The sequence below is a fragment of the Argopecten irradians genome, chromosome 16 (genome assembly GCF_041381155.1).
Source record: "Argopecten irradians isolate NY chromosome 16, Ai_NY, whole genome shotgun sequence".
Lineage (NCBI taxonomy): Eukaryota > Metazoa > Mollusca > Bivalvia > Pectinida > Pectinidae > Argopecten > Argopecten irradians.
In genome coordinates this window covers 14,140,675-14,160,829 of record NC_091149.1, presented here as the reverse complement: position 1 = coordinate 14,160,829, position 20,155 = coordinate 14,140,675, and the positions used below count along the sequence as shown (strand labels likewise).

Sequence of the window (20,155 nt, the reverse complement as noted above, 5' to 3'; positions counted from 1 at the left end):
AAACTCTTAGAGATATGGTTTGTCAATTAAAGATAAAGATTTCTTTATCTGATTAGCTATAGTTTAAATAATGACAGCATGCATTCACAGTATAACCTGCCATAGTGACCTCTGTATGAATGAAGAGTTTTACGTGCCGTAACGCCATATATAACGTTTCGGGGCAAACCTCTGTATAAAGATCACCTGCTTAATAAGACCACTTTCCAAGGATCCCAAATGACCAAAATTTCAACACAATTCCACCTATGTATAGAGATTATCTGTATATAAATAACTTTCTTTCTCTGTCTCTTGGGTAGACTTTATAGACAATGTTTGTAATATGGGATTAAAGTAATATCTGTCTATAAAGATCACCCATCCAAGGGACATAGAAAAAAAGGCATTTGTAGTCAGGTGGCTTTTATATATACACAGGTATTGACATTGACCATATTTGTGACCCTGAGAAAACTAGTAATAATTTTGGTAAGCAGGTGGCCGTTCTACAGAGGTGGTTCAAAAGGCAGACTTGACTTTATATAAACTCTATATAAACTCTATATAAACTTCAATTGGCATATATAAAGTATGTCATTTTCATTAAGACAATGTTGCAACAAATGTCAATTAAGTTTTTTAGCAAAATATGCATGAATATTTTGTTTCATTTATTGTTTTATCCTGACGACTCACTAGCTCATTATAAATCTTGATATATAATATAGATAATATTTAGATGATGTGTCATATCTATTGTATTACCGTGTGATATATTTTACCTGCGCTGATAATTATTCACAAATTGACAGGTATGTGTTAACGATGATTGAAAATTAAAGCTATTGACTCCAGATTAGATCTTTTTTTTTCACAGTATAGTTAGTTACAAGTATGTCATTAAAGATCGCTATCTATATATTCTTAGTGGCCTTTAAGCCTTACAGCTGGTCAAGATTTTGCTGTCTGAAAATTTGAAAGGTACATAAATTTTGTATCTTCTCTCACCTGGTTAATTCACACCTATACAAACATACTTATTCCTCTACCACTAACGTGATGGTGTCAGCAGAATTTAACATATACAAGATGTACAAAATTTGTATATCGTCGGATACACTGCAGTCAAATGGGAATGTAAACAGATCGAGTTTAATTATTTTGTAGAGTTGCAAAAGTTATTTGCTTAATTATGCTATATAGGGATGAGTTGTATTGGGGTGTGAGCAGGATTTAATTGTACATTATTAAGATAACAAGTCCATCTTGTAGCTTCGTGCTTAATTATTAAAAGGAGATCAGAATTGTCCTGTAGTTCAGTCGGTAGATAGGGCAGTATAGTCAATATGTCTAGTAGTAATTAAGCCATATATAGACTCAGACCACGATGCAGACAATATTAAATATAATACACATAGAATCCCAGCAGAGATGATATCCCCCTAGTTTGAAACTTAGAAAGATTTAGACAAATTGTCACATAGAAAAAAATAACATGAAAAATTTTGGTGATAAATTTCTCCTCAGATTTCATTTGCTAGATTATCTCCCCTTAGTTTCAAATGCTCATCCAAGCAATCCTCTAAATCGTCCCCTAGAAGACACCTCTTTTTATGACCTGTCTTATTCTACAGTTTTAACAAGGGGAGATAATTGTGTGTTAACAGTGGGTCTGGTTTATGTTGGCCAGTGAGAAGAGAAGATGATCAGGGCATGGCATTATATGTTTATCTTTAATATACAGTACCGTATGAATAATTCACTGTAATTAGCACCCAGGGTTATTAGCACCCAGGGTTATAAAGAATTGTAACAAAAGAGGGGGGATAGGTGGGGGGCACATGTTAGAGAACCAAAATGTAAGCTGTGGATGAAAAAAAAAGACCGTCATCATATGAGATACATTATAATATCGTGCTTCACATTTGTAATATGGGATACAATACTGCTGAAAGTTAAAGTATCAAACTTTAGTGTTAAATCCATAAGATGGGGTAGGGGGTCATACAACTTCAACTCCTTCTTCAGGAAAGGGGAGGAACGGCACTAATTACGATGAATACAGTATTAATAATATAGCATACCAGAACCTAATGTGCACAAGATAGGAACACAAGATTAATACACAGATTGGGATAGAGGAGCGATGCCATCTTTTTGTTACTTAATCAATGAAACAATTTCAACAAAGAAAGGAAATATACATGAAGACTATGTTAAAGTATATATCATCAATGAACAGAGAAATATTTCATAGCCATCTTAAGTCTGCACTTACAGAACATATGTGTACATTAATGTGTACAGTATTTATTATCTGATATATCCTATATACATTGTATATCAACATTGACCCTTGACCTTATTGTATATATACATACACACACTTGTGTAGGATATGTATATTTGTGTATATTATTTTTAATGTGACAGCATGTGTGAGAGACAGTGTATTAAGTATCTTTTCTGTCATTAACTTTGTGTCTTATATTGTTAACATATATATCTTTCTATATTTTCTTGCTTGGGACTTAACTGTTACTTTAAAAGGTAACACTATATATTATGTAAGTATAAAGTTTTAGAAGCTGCATATTAACCTAAAAGAATCCGTATATATCAAGACATATATTTTAAGATTTCTCGTCAACAAACATGGGAAATATCCATTCATCATGCAATGGTGTTTGACTTTTATTAGCTATTAAGTTACAATATTCAATTGTAGTCTTCTTATTCAAACATGTTTATGTATAAAGATAATTTCATTCTTTTTAACTGCAGTTTGGTATAGTACTGTTAAGACATGACATCAGACTCTTTCAGTTTGAGCAGTATCATAGTCATGTTTAATACGCCATGGATTTACTTTAAATTTTTTTTTTTTTTTTTTTGGCTTTGATGATAATTATTTTATATTTCTTACACAGGTGAAGGAATCACACAGATCTCACCTAGAACATCAAGGGAGACAACTCCAACGAAATGGACAGATGCTGGTTGGGACGAAGAAGGAGGCCTAGAGCAGTGGTATAAGGAGGAAGGCGATTGGTTTAATTCTTTCAGCTACAGCACCAATCGTAGTGTAAAAAGTAGTCAGAGCGACAAAGGGCCAGTCAATACATGTCCGATTTTAAAATCGGTAAATTTCTCAAAATCTGCTGAATTTGTCGAGATATGGGATGACCAATTTGATTTCTGTGTGAAAGACGATAATCCACCGGATTCTGTAGATTATGATGTGAATTCGTCACCAAGTAAACGGAAAAGTTATCCAAAGAAAAAGGCCAGAGAAGTTTTCAATAAGAGCAAAGATTTCATTCGATCAAAAGTTGAATCATGTCGTAAGAAGCTCAATGCCTCGTCCCTAAATATATTCTCTCCAGTACACAGAGGCAAACATGGCAGATTTGTAAACAACTGTTGTGAAGGTAACATTTCACACCCAGAAGTTAAACAGATATTGGAACAGCCCGATAACCATGGCAACCAGGTAGAGATTTTAAATGGAACAACTTCTATCTCATCATGTGCAGGAGCTGTAGATTATTCTGACCAATTTGAACTGATGGTGAATGATATTTCACATAAGAATGGGGCAGGCAATGATTCGTCCTCGTGCAGTCCTTTACAAGGCCAGCAAGGTGATGTCGGGGAGGTGTGTGTTACCATAGAAACAGAGGAATCTCTTTGTACCTCCAACGCTGAAGAGCTCCAACACACAAGTACGATGCCTGGGCTTATCAGACGACAAACAGGTAATGATTGTGAAAGTATACTTGACCTAACTTGAACTTTATTATCAGTCTCGAGTGAAGATGGTGAGATAAGAGTCAGAGTTATCTTTAACTGTAAAACCCTCATAGATGTCCGAGATACAATATGTTTTATAAAGATGGGTAAATATTATATAAACTCAGATGTAATATATATATATATTTATGATATGTTATACCCCTGACATCACATGTGTGGGGGAGGGCAACACATTTACATCCTGCCCATCCTTATTTGTCCTGACTTATATGGTGATATACAGTCGGACCCTTGATAATCAGAACACTTGTTCCACAAACCCAAACTACTACAGGATTCCTAAGTCAATAATCAGATTCATTCCCTAGTAACTCTGTCTGTTTAAAGAATTTTCCTGACTAAATCAGTATCCAGATTGTTACAGGTTCAATTGTTCCACAAACCCAAACCACTGCAGGATTCCATTTCTTTAGTCAATAATCAGATTCATTCCCTAATAATAATTCTGTCTGTATAGAGAGTTTTCCTGACTATATCAGTATCCAGATTATACAGGTTCACTATACGGGGTAGGAACATTTCTAGTTATAATCACTACGGGGTGTGGAGGCACAACGTCCTGGGTTATGGAAAACGTAGAAATTCTTGATGGAATTAACCGGCCGTGGATTCAAAAGAATACAGAGGCCTCACTTGTAATCCAGGTAAATGTATAAAAGAGTAAGTCCAGCACGGTAGTTAGGGCCCCGCATCGAGATGCGGGTGCCCTATAGTAATCAGGTTGTCCGTCCGTCTGTCCGTCCGTCCGTCGTCCGTCTGTCTGTCCGTCCGTCCGTCCGTCTGTCCGTTTTTTTTTCTTTTGCACATTAATGATGGAAGGTAGTGGAGTTTTTTCCCCATATTTTACATGATGATTCCCCATCCATCCTAGATCTGCTTGGTAATTTTTCAGGCTGAAATTAAAGGCCCAATATCCGCATCTTTCTTATTTTTTTCATGATTTAGGAGAATGTTGAAAAAAAATCCTGTTGTAAATCATGCAGAGACAGGACTAAATCGAAGTCAAGATGAGCGATTATGATTCGGAATACTTTGATAAAAATCAAATAAATATTAAACATCGCTAGGTGGGTCCCACTTAGTCAAACAAGCCGAAGTTAGCCGACATTGTAACGTCGTTGCCGAGAACGTCATGTGACTACCGTTACTACGTAACGTCTGTCCGAACTCTTCCGAAAACGGGTCATGAACTTTCCGACTTCCGTTCGGTAATAATCGTAACTTCTATGGCGACCAGTTTAAAATGAAGGCATGTTTACATGTATCGACTTTCAGCAACTGCTGTACTAAAGTTATTAAAAAAATCATTACAAATATTCTTTAATATATCTTAATTTCAACTACATCTACAAATACTAACAATATCGGAGTCAAATTTAACTTGAAATTTTGTTGATAGTTACGTATAGTGTGGCTTTAAATTAAAAAATCGGCCATCTTGGATTTTAACATTTAAAAAAATCACAATGTTGTTGCTCTTAACTGATAAACATTTTGTTATAACATTATGATGCAAAGTTGTTCAGAATTTAACAAGGAGTTGACTGTCCAAAGGTAAGGTCATGGGCCAAGGTTACTAAGTCAAAGGTCAAGGTCAAATTTATTTGAGTTAATTGTATGCTCTTAATGTAATGTTAGCTTGGAATCAGGACTCAAGTTAAATACTTGGAAGACTTTTTCCAAAAATTATAATAATGTACCATCATTGGTTTCCCAATTAATGTTGACATTAATTATTTATTAGCAACATATAGCTAACACGGAAGAATTCGTTGTCAAAATACTACTTTTCCACTTAAGCACGTCAGACACATAGCGGGGCCCTTTCTGACGTGTCAGTGTTCTAGTTCCTTTCAGTAAGCTGAATTTTTAATCAGATAGTTGTTAACATGTTTCGACTCTAAGCAAGTCCTTACTGGAAGGAACTACCGTGTTGGACTCGCTCTTTTATACATTTCTAGTTATAATTATCTCTTTGCTCCTAGTCAGCGACCAATTCTCGCCAAGTACCAATTCTTGCCATCATATGTGTATTTGAATGGTTATACACACAAATATTTATATATAAAGTCATATTCTGATAGAAGACACAGTACAATGCAGGTTTCTATAAAATAATGGTTGAAAATTTGTGCGTCATACAAATACACATGCGATGGCAAGAATTTTTGCGTGGCGAGAATTGGTCACTTACCAGTATAGATTTTGCCTGAATTTAAAGAATGTGAGAATTACTATGATAGCAGTGTGTCACTTTGTGTAGCATGAAGGTTATAGGTACAGTATACTGGTGTAATTAAAGGGAAATACATATACCAATTATTAGGGTTCTAAAATTTAAACATTAATGAAGGGGACGATAATAGAACCACATTAAAACTGGCCTTTCATGAAATTATCGTATTATGAGTTTCCAATAAAAATCAGTCATTTGTCATATTTTCAGTTTGATCGATTTTAAATTGAAGGAAGTGGAATAGGTACCTCTAAAGGGGAGGGGTGCTAACAGGGACAATTGACAGTTTTCAGGACTATATTGGTATCAAGGTTATTGTAGATCCTTATTGTATCCAGGTACCCCCTTATTGGGTTTGGTTTTGGTTTCATTAGTTTAACTTCCTAGTAACAGCCAGGGTCATATAAGGACGTGCCAGGTTGGTGGAGGAAAAGCTGGAGTACCCAGAGAAAAACCACCAACCAGTAGTCAGTACCTGGCAACTGCCCAAATGGGATTCAAACCCGCATCCCAGAAGTGGAGGGCTTGTGATAATATGTCAGGACATCTTAACGACTCGACCACCGCGGCCCCACTTATTGGGTCTTAAACCCAACGTATCAGATTCATTGTATCGACTCAACCACTTATTGGGTCAAATACAGTAACTCACGTTTGAAAAAGAATGGAGACTGAATCTAAATCATGATAATGAGATTAAATACGATAACAGCCAGTATTTCCCAGGCATTTATTTTCTTCCTCATAAAAGTACATATACATCCTTCCTCAAACATTTTTTTAACCTAGGAAACAATGTAATCAATAATCCTATGTAGTAGTTAAAGTCATTCTACCCCTGTTAATTAACTCGGAATGAGGCGAGTTAATTACCGGTATTACCCATACCTGGCCTGTTCTACATCTCATGATATCGATATATCATGTCCGTACCATCTTATTGCATTCTATCTACCCCTTAATCATTTAAACTCTCTTTTCGATTTCCAGCAATTAAAACAAAACTACCTAGGTTCATTCAAACAAGAGCTAGTTGGAATTTGGGGCCCTGTGACATTCTGATTGTGCATTTTCAACATGTTATAACCAGATTTTTTGTCTTATGATATCATAATGATTTGTGGAAATTAAAAGGCCTTGCCATGATTTTCAAAATTGCAAAGATATATTAAATATAAAATGATAGGTTTTTATATATCATATTGTGAATTTATTTTAAATTTACAATGTATTAAATTTCTTCTTTTGAACGTTTTTTGAATTTCTTAACTTTTAATTTTGAATGGGGGCCGTGGTGTAGTTGTCCTGACATTCTTATGATTACCAAATATTGGATTAGTAGGCTTCCTATTCAAAATAAACTTTATTTTATTTACTTATTTTTATTGATTGCCAAACAAGTTTTACAACCTAATTACCGTATTCTACCCAATAAGCGCCCAGGGCATTTAAAAAATTGAAAAAGTGCTAGTAAGAAGAAATTAATGCAAATCTATACAGTTTTTTGTCAAAATTTATGCCTGGCCAATTAAAATGAAGGTCTCAAAAAATTGGGAGGGCGCTTAGAGGGACATGGGCGTTAATTTGGTTGAATACGGTATGCATATCACTTTTGATGGCCCAGATATAAACATGTGAGAGGTTTTAGCTTTCCACCAGTGGATTACAAGATTGCATGTGGACATGTGGCGTTTGTCAACTCATGATCAAGAACTGGTCATGATGAATCACAAATCAGTTGGGTTTTTTTCTCTGGAAACTCTAGCTAAGTCCACCTCCTTATACATTAATGTTTTAGAATTACCTTGACATTGTTGTAATTAGGATAGGATGTAAAACCAAAGATTAGATCAAATAAGTACCCAGGATGTTTAAAAATTAAAAAAGATGCTAATAAGATGAAATTATTGCAAATCCATACAGCTTTTATAGTTTTAGTCTTATGCCTGGGCATTGAAATTAGCCCTCAAAAAGAGGAGGGGCGCTTATAGGGACATGGGCACTTATTGGGCCGAATACAGTTAACCAAAACCAGGATATCTCAGTGTTTGTCCTATTGGCTCTGATTAGGTAATGAAAATAACGAAAGTGTTTTAGTGTTTTAATGTAGATTAATTTCACAAAAAAAAAAAAAAAGCTCAAATTGAATTTTCTTTATGTATTCACTAATAATATATATTTGAATTCAATAATTGATGATATACACTGAATAATACACACATTCATGAATTTAAGATTCCAAGATTTTATTTGCTCTCTGTCACAATGTACGTCTAACACGATGTGTTTAAAGCTCCAACTAGCTTCAGCACGACATTATTTAAAGGATAGACTAATTAACAGATGAAATTAAAGTGGCTGTTACAAACCTGCTAAAGATAATTAATTATGTACCTGCCATGCTCTCATCTTTAAGCTGACAAGCTTCCTATCGCTTCTTACTCCGATTGGTCTACAGTTATATATGGAAATTTTGACAGGATTTGGCCATAACTCTTATGCACTTGAAATCTTAGCCAGTGTACATTTACTATGAATTATATGAAAGATTTGTGTTTTTATTTGAATTAAAGTTTATATCCGTATGAAGAGTATTGTCAGACCTGCATCCTTCTTTCTTACTGACGTAAAGAAAATGTAGGTTTTAGTTTATTTCGGACGTCAGTTGGAATTACAAACGGATGATCATTATTTGATTGCTTTTAGTGAATCGGAGCATGTAATGTATACACAGTGGCTTCCGTTTGTGGGTGTCAGATGGTTATTTTGTATAGTCATAGCCGGTTCATTGTCATTATAGGACAATTAATGATACATACTTAATCAACTTTACTAATTAATGCTAAAGAAAATTTAATATATGTAATATACATTTTGTATAATTCCTTCGGTTATATAACTTACAATATTCATAATATAAACTGTCTTTACTCCAAATTGTTGCCTACATAGCCTTCGTTAAAGTATTCCTTGACAAAGCAAAGCTATATATATAAAGCTGAGAATTTGGAGTAGAGACTGTTTATATTATGAATACATAGTCAAACCTGTCTATATGGACCACACAAGGGGCAAAGAAAAAACAGTCTTTATAGCAAGGTGATCTGTATACAGAGGTTTAATTATGTTGAAATTGTTTATTGGAGACCCTAAGAAAATGGTCTTATATTATAAGCAGGTGATCGTTATATAGAGGTATTGGCTGCTATGACAGGTTTCATTGTAATATTAAGAATGAAATTGTTACAGATCGTTTAATTGATTAGTTTAATGTCCTATGATATATATATATATATTTAATTAACAATCAGGGTTATTTTAAGAACACACCTGGTTTAGAGGGTTGAGGAAAGCATGGGTACCCAGAAAAAACCATGGTATAATACAAATTTAGTTTACATGTAGCACATAGAGCAACTGAAATGAAAACAAAGTTAGACAGTTTCTGTTAACATTCATCAAGATTTCAAATGAATTCTAAACATGGCTTGTTGACATCAATACTAACATAAATAAATTCAGTTGTTTTGATTTAAGTATATATCTGTGTATATCAGAATAACTGTGTATAGGTATATATACATGATTTGATTCATGTGGAGCTTAAGTGATATTCATTGAACCGTAAACTTTCAAAATAGTCGACGATGTCTCAGAATATCTGACAAGTGAAAGTTAAAAGCTCTGGGGAATGTTAAATGAGATTTTATAGAGTCTAATGTCATACGATTCTATTGTCCTTAAATTATGCTTACGTCTTAAGGTCAATATACGTACATAGGCTGATCATAAATATTGGCATTTAAATTTTCCCGCACAGGTATTTTAAGCACACAGTAAATCATTCATTACTAATAAGTCATGCATGACCATTATATATATCATAAGATTTTTAGTGAATGATTGTATAAAACTATATTTGTGTCCGTGAACTGAACGCTGTGTACTAGATTTTAACCTCAGACATGTCTGGAAACAACTTACACATATCCTACAGTCTGATTCACATATGACAACAATAGTCCATATCAAATCATATATTACCAGGCCTACTGCATGAATTTAGACATCTAAACTATTCAAAATATCTGATATATTGTAAAATCTAGTGATTTCTCTTCTTAAGAGTTGAATGAAAAGACATTAAATTGTATAAGGTTGCATATTTTCATGTTTATAGCTGTAACTGAATGAGCTGTCAAAATCAACCAATTCAGATCCCTGTCTATTTCAACCTAATTGTATATATAACATTTTCCTTCATAATTGATAGATATTATAACAAAAAGAATATCATGTCATTTTAATTCTGATTATAAAATAATAACCTATAACCATCATGTGTGGATACCAAATGCTGTATATTGTATTTCAATAAAGGGAAACTACAATTGAAGTGAAGGGAGACAACTTGTAATTTGTTGAAGTCTCTTGATTATGTTTTTATCTTAACAGGGGAGAAAACTCAAGGTTTCTCTTTATTTATGTTTTAGGAATTGGTTATAAAACAGATGATAATCTATCTTATTTATATTACAGATGGAGAAGTGGATTATGGGATGGCACCCAGCATAGTAGTCCAAGAGGACGACATCGCCATGGAGAATATGGAACAAAGGTATAGTGTTTGTCTATAATACAATAATTTCATATTTAATCTTTAATATTATACTTGTATGAGGTACCACTGAAATATCTATGTCAGGAAATCTGATTTTGATTCTGTATACAATCATGATATATGTTTGTTCACAGATCTACAGAAATGATGGAAGACCATAATGTAAATGATGAAGATATTCCTATGGGGACAGAAGGTAAGTTTCTACATACAATTTGAGATATGGTCATACCGTTTGTCCTAGACTTGGGGGATTGGGTCTTTGTACTGGATAAAGGCTTTGAAACAGAAATTGTGGAATTTAGTAATAGTCAATTAAAGTGAATTTATACAGTACCCTGCAGAGCTACAGCATCTAAGCTATAAAATTTATAGTAGATCATGAATCGTGCTTCTGATCCTATGTCAGATAGTCTTCAATAATATATTATCTTTCACGTTGTGAAAATGTTTTAGGAACATTTGTGCTGCTAATTAATTATTGAAAAGTCTCTTAATGAGGGGAATCATTCTGGCTTCGATTTACTTCTGAGTTTGATGGCTACATTTTCTGTCATAGTCAGAAAATTTGTCTGGGATATATGATCATGAGCTATTAATAAATTATTGAAAAGTATTGATGAAGAGTATCGCTGTGTAGCTTCAAGTTACTTCTATTTTATCAAATAGTAAAAGCCTGCTATGAAACTGACTCTTAATGTCACATAGAAAGAGAAACGAAAATGTGAGAAAAAAAACCATCATGTCAGATGGATATTTGACATTTAGCAAACAGATTTGTACAGTTAGTGATAGCACAAAGGACCAAGCTACTTCTTTCATTTGTTGTTACACACAGTACCTTCAGTATTAAAATGACATAGTCCAATGGTAGAATTAACAAGACTGATAGCAACGTCTAGAGTATCAAAGATAATAAGGGGAGACAGATTCCTTGTCCTCAAAAGCAATTCTTTTTATTTTGATTTATAAATCTAGGGCAAGAAAATTTTAATGAGGAATATTTAAATATAGACAAGTATGGATTTAATTATTATAATCACATGTTTGTGGTTAATCAGTTTGGAATACCGTACTTGACCCAATAAGTGTCCAGGGCACTAAAATATTTTTTAAAAATGAGGAGGTGATTAATGGGACCAAAGTTCACAAAAGTATTACACTAAGTCAGCCATCACTTAATACACATGCAATAGAAACCAAATAGAGAAAACTACACAGATTTCATAGTTACTGTCTGTATTTGAATTTAGACGAGTAAAATCTTGGCTTCAAAGAGGTGGAGGGGCACTATTATATACATGTATACAGTGCTGAATTGCAGAAAATGATTGAGTATATTTTAGTACAAATCATTAATGCTGATATTTATCTCCACTCTTCAGCCTTTTTACATGTGTACTTCCTAGATTTCATTTACATACATTAACATTACAATAATATATGGGAAAACTTTAATTAAAAAAGTGAAAATACATCTTAGAGAAATATAATGCATTATAGACTCGTAAATCATTGAATCATGTGGAATTGAATTGAGTAATACAAATTGGATTTTTTTCAGTTTTTCAATTTTAAACATTTTGTTAAAGTTGGGTTGTTCATCTGACTTTCACACAAAAGTTGTAATATATTTGAACTAGTTTTTGTCATATTTTTCACAATTTTTTTTTTTTTTAATTTGCAGCCAACTCTTTTGATCAGAAGGAGAGGTAAGTAATGTCTATGTTTATATGATATTTCATCCTAAAATCAGTCATATGTAAAGATGCTATACTGCTGACAAATGGTAATTTTTCTTTATCAAAAACAGCAGCAAGTATTTTTTTTCAGTTACAAAAGTGACTTACTTTACACAATAACCACCATTCAAAAGTTTGAGCTTCTGATTTTACTGCAAGTTAAAAATATTAAAGGGACAATTCAGTCTAAGAGAACATTAAAATTTGTACATATATCGGAAAAAAACTAGTTCTAATGGAAATTAGATCAGTTGGTTTTACTGTAATATGCCTGAAAAGCCCATGGTTGTGACATGTGTGTAGATGTTCAAACTCGCTCGCTGTCTGCCATTACACACTGTGATCGAACTTATTGTATGCCGAACCCTGTCCCTTGCTGGTAGAGTAATGCAACTTTTGTCTAGAACTGCTCAAATCGCTCAAACAGTAGTGTGTTTACCTTATTAGGTAAATTGTCTTGCCTAAAAATCATTTTATCACCTTCTCAGTGGTTATGTAGTTCATTTGTTTAACGTGCGTGACTTTGGCTCGGGTATGGGTACAGCGTCCATATTGTACCTACTTAATCGTATTGATCAACGATTTGATATTTCAACGATATTAATTAAAATACTAAACAATGACGTGGAATTTGTCAATATTTTATGTTTCATAAGAAAGTAGAACAATACTTTTATGCCATATTTTGCTTCTTGGTTATGTAAAAGAATTAGCCTGAGTGAATTGTCCCTTTAAAGATGATTATTATTATATCCTGAAAAAAGTCTACGAAATAAAATGAAGTGCTGATTGCACATCAACCAAAAGCAAAACAAATTATATCATATTTAATTTTTGTGTTAATTAGACATACATTTACATGAGAAAACACCAATTATTGTTCAAATGATGCATACCATTAATGATCTGTCGGTGGTGGAGCATCTTTAAAAAAAATAATAATGACTGCAATGACCTCCTTGATTGATTTATATAAAGACATGCATAGGTAATTCTGAAAGCACAATTCATTTTTAGCCATTTAACACTTTGCATTACATTAATTGATATTTAATTTCATCTTTTATGCTTAATATATGTCCATTTAAATGGTGCTTTGATTCATAATACATAAATGTTATGTCTGCACAAATTAATTTTATCAAATTTATTGATGTATAAAAGTGATAAAAAAAATATGTTACCTTGCTGCCACCTTATAGGAAGTCTATAAAGGAAGTGTATATATATCAGACGTGTTTAAACCACAGAGCTAAGTAATATTGTGCTGTCGTATCAAAATGTTCTGTTATACTGTAGGGACCTCTTTTTGTTCAGTGTAACTTCTGCCATCTATTCAATATTTGCATATTGCAGAGTTACTTCCCTTTCGATAAGTTATTATTGCTCTTTACTGGTCTCTTTTGTTCTGTTGTAATAAATATGTGTTACTTTAGTTGTCTGTTTTCGTCTGCATATAACAGAGTTACGTCCCTTGTGTGTAGGTATCCGTAGTGATGTCAATGTGAAGTTTCAATCAATACCTACCTGCAAGGGCAGATAACTCAATATCATATGCAAATACAGAATTAATATTTCCTTTTCTTTACAGAAACTTTGTGACGGTGCTGCCACCTGTGATGGATAAGAGGTTACAGTGGTTACTTGATGCACCGCAGAACCACAACAGCTTCGCGTCGGATCTCTCCCAGAATACAACCACCAGCATGTCCAGTGACATCAGGTATATATATTTTATTTATTTTTATAGACTTAAATTTCTTAGCTGTACATTGGTCTTCAGTTTTGTTTAAGAAAAGAACATTAACAGACAAGCTACTATAAACTTATTTCTCTCACTGCTATTAAATTTTGCGATCTCCATTTCAAAACAAGGTTGCGAAGATTAGCATTTGTAGGTTTAAAAATTGAATGGCAATTTCGCGATCAAAGTAATTCGTAAAAATACATTGCACACCGAAAAATGTTGGTCTGCAGTATTGATTTAATCCCAAATCTTAATTTAGGATTACGTTTTGGTATCAAGAGTCAATATCATGCTTGAGACAGATTTATGGTGCATGAAAGAGATTTATGGTGCATGAAAGAAGTGTATTCTGGAACAGTATAAAGTTTACAGACATACTACATTTACAGGTTATATTACTATTTTAACGGTTATGTTATTGTTTTTGAATTTTTTTTGGGCATATATTGTTGCCCTATTTAGGGAAATTGGGCCGCGTCGGCCAAGTGGTGAAGATGTCTCGACATATTACCACAAACCCAGCCTCTAGCCACCTCTTGGTCGCAAGTTCGAATCACACGCAGGGCAGTAGCTAGGTACTGACTGCTCGGCAGTGGTTTTTCTCTGGGTACTCAGGCTTGCGTTTACCAACAAACCTGGCACATCCTTAAATGACCCTGGCTGTTAATAGGATGATAAACTAATGAACCCTAATCTTGATATTAAGTACCAATACTGATGTAATGAAGATAATTCCTGCTGATCATGATAATGTTGTGTGTAGTAGCTTTGCTTTTTGATATGATTATTATCTTTGAAAATGGTATAGAGCTAACTTAGAAACTGTCTTATATTTTTTATATGAATCGCAGTATGATACAGTGAATGTGTGAACATTTTCTCAATTGTTCTGAAAGTCCTCGGACATATTTTATATTTTGATAATCTCATGATTATAAAAACTTTTCCACTTTTACAGCCTGGATATGCTGCTGAATGACCGTAATGAAGATCCAGAAGACATTCTGATGGGTCTAGGCTTCGGTGATACAGACGAAACAGAGGATACCATCCAAAGAATCCCGGAACGTTTTCTTAGTGAACCCTCGGAACTTGACGGCATTGATATATCCGGACTCATTAGGGATAATCCGGAACTGAGTTGTCTGTTTCAAAGTTACATTGACTCACAAAATAGCAGCACCGATCTCTCAACCCAAGGACCGAATAGCAGTGGGATTCTTGACCGTAAGTCTGAAGATATTTTCTTAGAATATGCCATTCATAATCTATTGTTCAGATGTGTACCCAAACATTTCATAAATCCTAGCAGAATTTCAGAATTTTCAATTTTATGTATGAATCAACACAAGATAGAGAATGCTTTCCAGTCTGGTTGCTATGAAGGAAACGACCTTGAACTTGAGTCTTCACGTTCAGACCACCTTGCCATACATCAAGGTTATGAGAGTGTTACCAAGACAACAAGACCAACAAGTCTGGACATCCGAATTGAAAAGGAGCTTGGCATTTCACCAGCTGGTTCACTAAGAAGCTTGTCTTCCTGCTCGAGTGAATCACTCTCAGAAATATACAGTAATTTACTACTGTCTCCCGGTGAAACGCTTGTGTAGTGTTGTAGTCATATAAAAACCACAGTTGTTAGCCAAATCTAATTTTCAAATTATGATTTCTTCTAGCTATGATATGTTAATGTTTTTTTCAATCAGTTTTCTTCCCTGTAGGTTTTATTCTCAGGCTTAAATATTTTCTAAAGCATAGTGGTTAAGGTGTCTGACTTTATTTACATAAGATTTTGATCTTTGGGTCATGTTTTCAAAAATGATTTTGATGATTCCCCATGTACTGACTAAGCTACATCAGTACTGTTTATCCCTAGTACTATAGCAAACATTTGTTGTGGCAAATTAATTTTGCTTTTTCACACATAACGACTTTTTTCGCAACAATTTTACTTTGTGATAAAAACCTGTTAAGTTCTGCCTTTCGTGTATTTGAAACATTTTCACTGTAATTTTTATCACAATTTCTTTAATTGTTGGTGAAATAAGCGAAAACTTGTCACACAAAAATAATAAAATTAACAGTAATGTATCAAAACATGATATGTCTAAATTATAAGACTCATTGTAACTAAATTAGAATTTTTAGACATTATAAATTTGGTCTCTTATGAATTTCAAAAGTTTTAATCTAAGGGGAGGTAATCTTGTTACAACATTGTTGAATGCTGAGGCTGAAACTTGTGTCTGTTATTGTTATTTTTTAATAAATTCTATTTACCTGTTTTCAATTGCAAAGAAACATTTAAAATATTTTTCAATTAATTATATTTTTTTTTCTAAATACTGGATATAATTTGCTCAACTATTTGACAGCACTGTAATAAAGGAAACTATTTATTTTTAACATGACATGCTTATTATTGAATTGTTCACTGCCAAAATTTTGCAAATGTCTCTGAATTTGATGTTGAATTTGTTACACACTTGTTACTTATTAGCACATTAACCGATGAATAGTCTTTTACTTCAGAGCTTTCAATACCCACCTGCTGTTTTATAATAATTAAAGTTAATTAATTATCATTTTGTTGATTACAGATTTGCATTATTTATCTATTTCATTTATTGCATTTTAAATTCACTCCATATTTTGATACTGTTGCAATGTTGCAGATTTTGTCAAATATTTTTCTAATTTTTCATATGTCACAATGTAATTTCATGTCATAATCTTTGAATTAATTTATATAGTTTATATTTTCATATTGACTACTACATGCGGTACAAATGTAGCCCATCCAGATCTATTTTGTTTTATATCATAAAATAAAGGTTTTAAGCTATTAAGTATTTTAAGTTTTCATAGGTAAATATTCCAATATCATATAATATTATGCTATTAAAGATGTATTCCATGTGGGGAAGTTGCTAGGTACTGACCAATGGTCAGTGTTTTTTACTCCTCGAGTACTCCCACATTCCTGCATAAAGTTGTCACATCCTTGAACAACCCAGGGAGTTAGATAGGACATTAAAATAATTGAACCAAACTATACCAGATTTTGTTATCAAGTCACAAACACATTCATGACAGGGGAGGTAACTCTCGAATTTAAAACATGAATGTGCTGCTGTAAGTATTCCTGTCTTGGCAACACTGTCAATTTGTGTCTGTTACTTGAGGTGCTGATAGGTGATTTAATCTAGGAATGAGAGCAAGTTAGAGCATCCTTAAAAGTAAGATTTTTTTTCTTTGATTTCCTGTCGATGTACAGATCCATATAGATGTATATTAATAGATTGGTTCCTGCTTTGCATCATTAGGTTGTTTTGTCGACACGAGTGAGATCATTTCCTGTTTATCTGAGGCAAATCACTTTGAAGCTATTTCGAGGTGGAATAAAATAAATTTAAAAGAGATTGTTGTGTGTGGAAAGCAAAGATAATTAAATTTAAATTAACAACTGCATCATAAAATTAATGAAAAAGTTCACATTGTCAGCAGAAACAGAATTTAGTGTTTCAGAGAAAAAAAAAGATATTTTGCTATCTCTACCTAGTTTTGCATAATATTATTATTAACGTCTTTATTAAATACATCAATAAATAAAATCTTACTGCAATTTAATACTGCTTATGGGGTTAAAACCCTAAATTAATTATCCTTATAAATCATCCCCCCTCCCCGAAATTACATAATGAACTGATCCATTCTTAGAATAAGAAAAGTCCAATACATATTTTAGGGGTGAATTAGAAATGATGTTGATTTTGATTCATTAATATGTACACTAAAAGCTGCTTTATGAATCACCTCTGTATAAAGACCACCTGCTTAATAAGACCACTTTCTCAGGTCCCAAATAGTCACTTTCAACACAATTCAACCTGTGTGTAAAGATCATTTTGTTCCGTATGTGGGTGTTATAAGACAGTTTTCACTCAATACATATTTAATTTTATAAGACAGTTTTCACTCTATACATATTTAATGTTATAAAACAGTTTTCACTCTATACATATTTAATTTTATAAAACAGTTTTCACTCTATACATATTTAATTTTATAAAACAGTTTTCACTCTATACATATTTCATTTTATAAGACAGTTTTCACTCTATACATATTTCATTTTATAAGACAGTTTTCACCCTATACATATTTAATTTTATAAGACAGTTTTCACGCTATACATATTTCATTTTATAAGACAGTTTTCACTCTATACATATTTCATTTTATAAGACAGTTTTCACTCTACACATATTTAATTTTATAAGACAGTTTTCACTCTATACATATTTAATTTTATAAGACAGTTTTCACTCTATACATATTTAATTTTATAAAACAGTTTTCACTCTATACATATTTAATTTTATAAAACAGTTTTCACTCTATACATATTTAATTTTATAAAACAGTTTTCACTCTATACATATTTAATTTTATAAAACAGTTTTCACTCTATACATATTTAATTTTATAAAACAGTTTTCACTCTATACATATTTAATTTTATAAAACAGTTTTCACTCTATACATATTTCATTTTATAAGACAGTTTTCACTCTATACATATTTCATTTGATATAAAATCAGCAGGAAAATCAGCTGTTTGGCTTATGGATTAATGATTATAATTATGCGTGTGAAATCAAACTAACCTTTTGTGACGACCAGGACATATAGTTTTGATTGAAGCAACAAATCAATATTTTGACATGTCAATAATTAAAAGTTAATATCCATAAACATCAGCTATTTACCTAACACAAAGCAGATTTTGTTTGTACGCTGATGTTGACAAATGTCTTTTGTTAATTAGTCTGACTCATCAATCAACGTAAGATTTAATCATCACATTAAAACTGATGACTAATACGATGATATAGACGATAATCAGGACATACGTGTGGACAAATATTTATTGTGTAGGTCTACAACTTGATATGAATGAAATAATAATTATTTCCTATATACATAGATATATATTATTATGAGAGTGATGATCCTTTGTTATTAGCTGTTTATATTTATGCTGAGCCTGCTGTCATTTTTACTGACTGAGTGAAATTAACTTGTTTTAATCAGCTGTCTCTAGTGGGATTCACAAACTGTCATAACTGCTACAGTGGACCTATATGTAGACCTGGGGTCATGGGTTCGATCCCGACTGGTGCCATACTAATCTCTATTGTTATACTGTACCAGCTTTTGGAAATGGTACAATGTAAATATCTTTGCCATTGTGTAGAATGGTGGGCTAGTAGTCTGGGGGTCATGGGTTTGATCTCGCTCTATGACTGGAAGTCTGGGGGTCATGGGTTTTATCTCACTCTACCACTAGTAGTCTGGGGGTCATGGGTTTGATCTTGCTCTATGACTAGTAGTCTTGGGGTCTTGGGTTTGATTTCGCTCTACGACTAGTAGTCTTGGGGTCATGGGTTTGATCTCGCTCTACGACTAGTAGTCTGGGGTCATGGGTTTGATATCGCTCTACGACTAGTAGTCTGGGGTCATGGGTTTGATCTCGCTCTACGACTAGTAGTCTGTGGTCATGGGTTCGATCTTGCCCTGTTACACTAGTACACTATGCCTCTGATGTTGTAAGTGATAGAATGTAAATATGATTGCCAGTCAGTAGCATGGCTAGTAGTCAGTGGTCATGGGTTCAATCTCTCTCAGTTATACTGGTACAATATGTGTCACTGCAGATGTTGTAAATGGTATAATCAAACTGATATTATAAATTTTGTCAAGTTGTGTTGGCCAAGGGTGGATCATCTATTACGACTGTCTCTACTTAAAGCCTGTTTTATAAATGTCATCCCTAAAGACCAAAGGAGTAGTCATATAAATTGTGTCTATGTGCTGTACCTCATAGACGTAATGGCAGATTTAACATGGTCTGATCATGTTTTACAACTTGTTGGGCTGTGTTGACCTCTCGTTAAAGTCGACACCCACTCCCAAAAATGTCACTCACCGGAAAACTTCAACAA

General features: G+C 33.1%; 1 protein-coding gene across 1 annotated transcript in view; it reads left to right on the top strand.

Moving 5' to 3' along the window:
• The first annotated feature begins 2,913 nt into the window (after positions 1-2,913).
• Positions 2,914-20,155, top strand: part of LOC138310017 (protein ITPRID2-like) — a 55,268-nt gene continuing 38,026 nt past the window's right edge. Inside the window, exons 1-6 of the mRNA XM_069251168.1 lie at positions 2,914-3,740; positions 10,574-10,652; positions 10,790-10,851; positions 12,343-12,367; positions 13,989-14,120; positions 15,103-15,371. Of these exons, the coding sequence (XP_069107269.1) occupies positions 3,551-3,740; positions 10,574-10,652; positions 10,790-10,851; positions 12,343-12,367; positions 13,989-14,120; positions 15,103-15,371 (757 nt within the window). The 5' untranslated portion in view covers positions 2,914-3,550. The remainder of the gene's footprint in view (positions 3,741-10,573; positions 10,653-10,789; positions 10,852-12,342; positions 12,368-13,988; positions 14,121-15,102; positions 15,372-20,155) is intronic.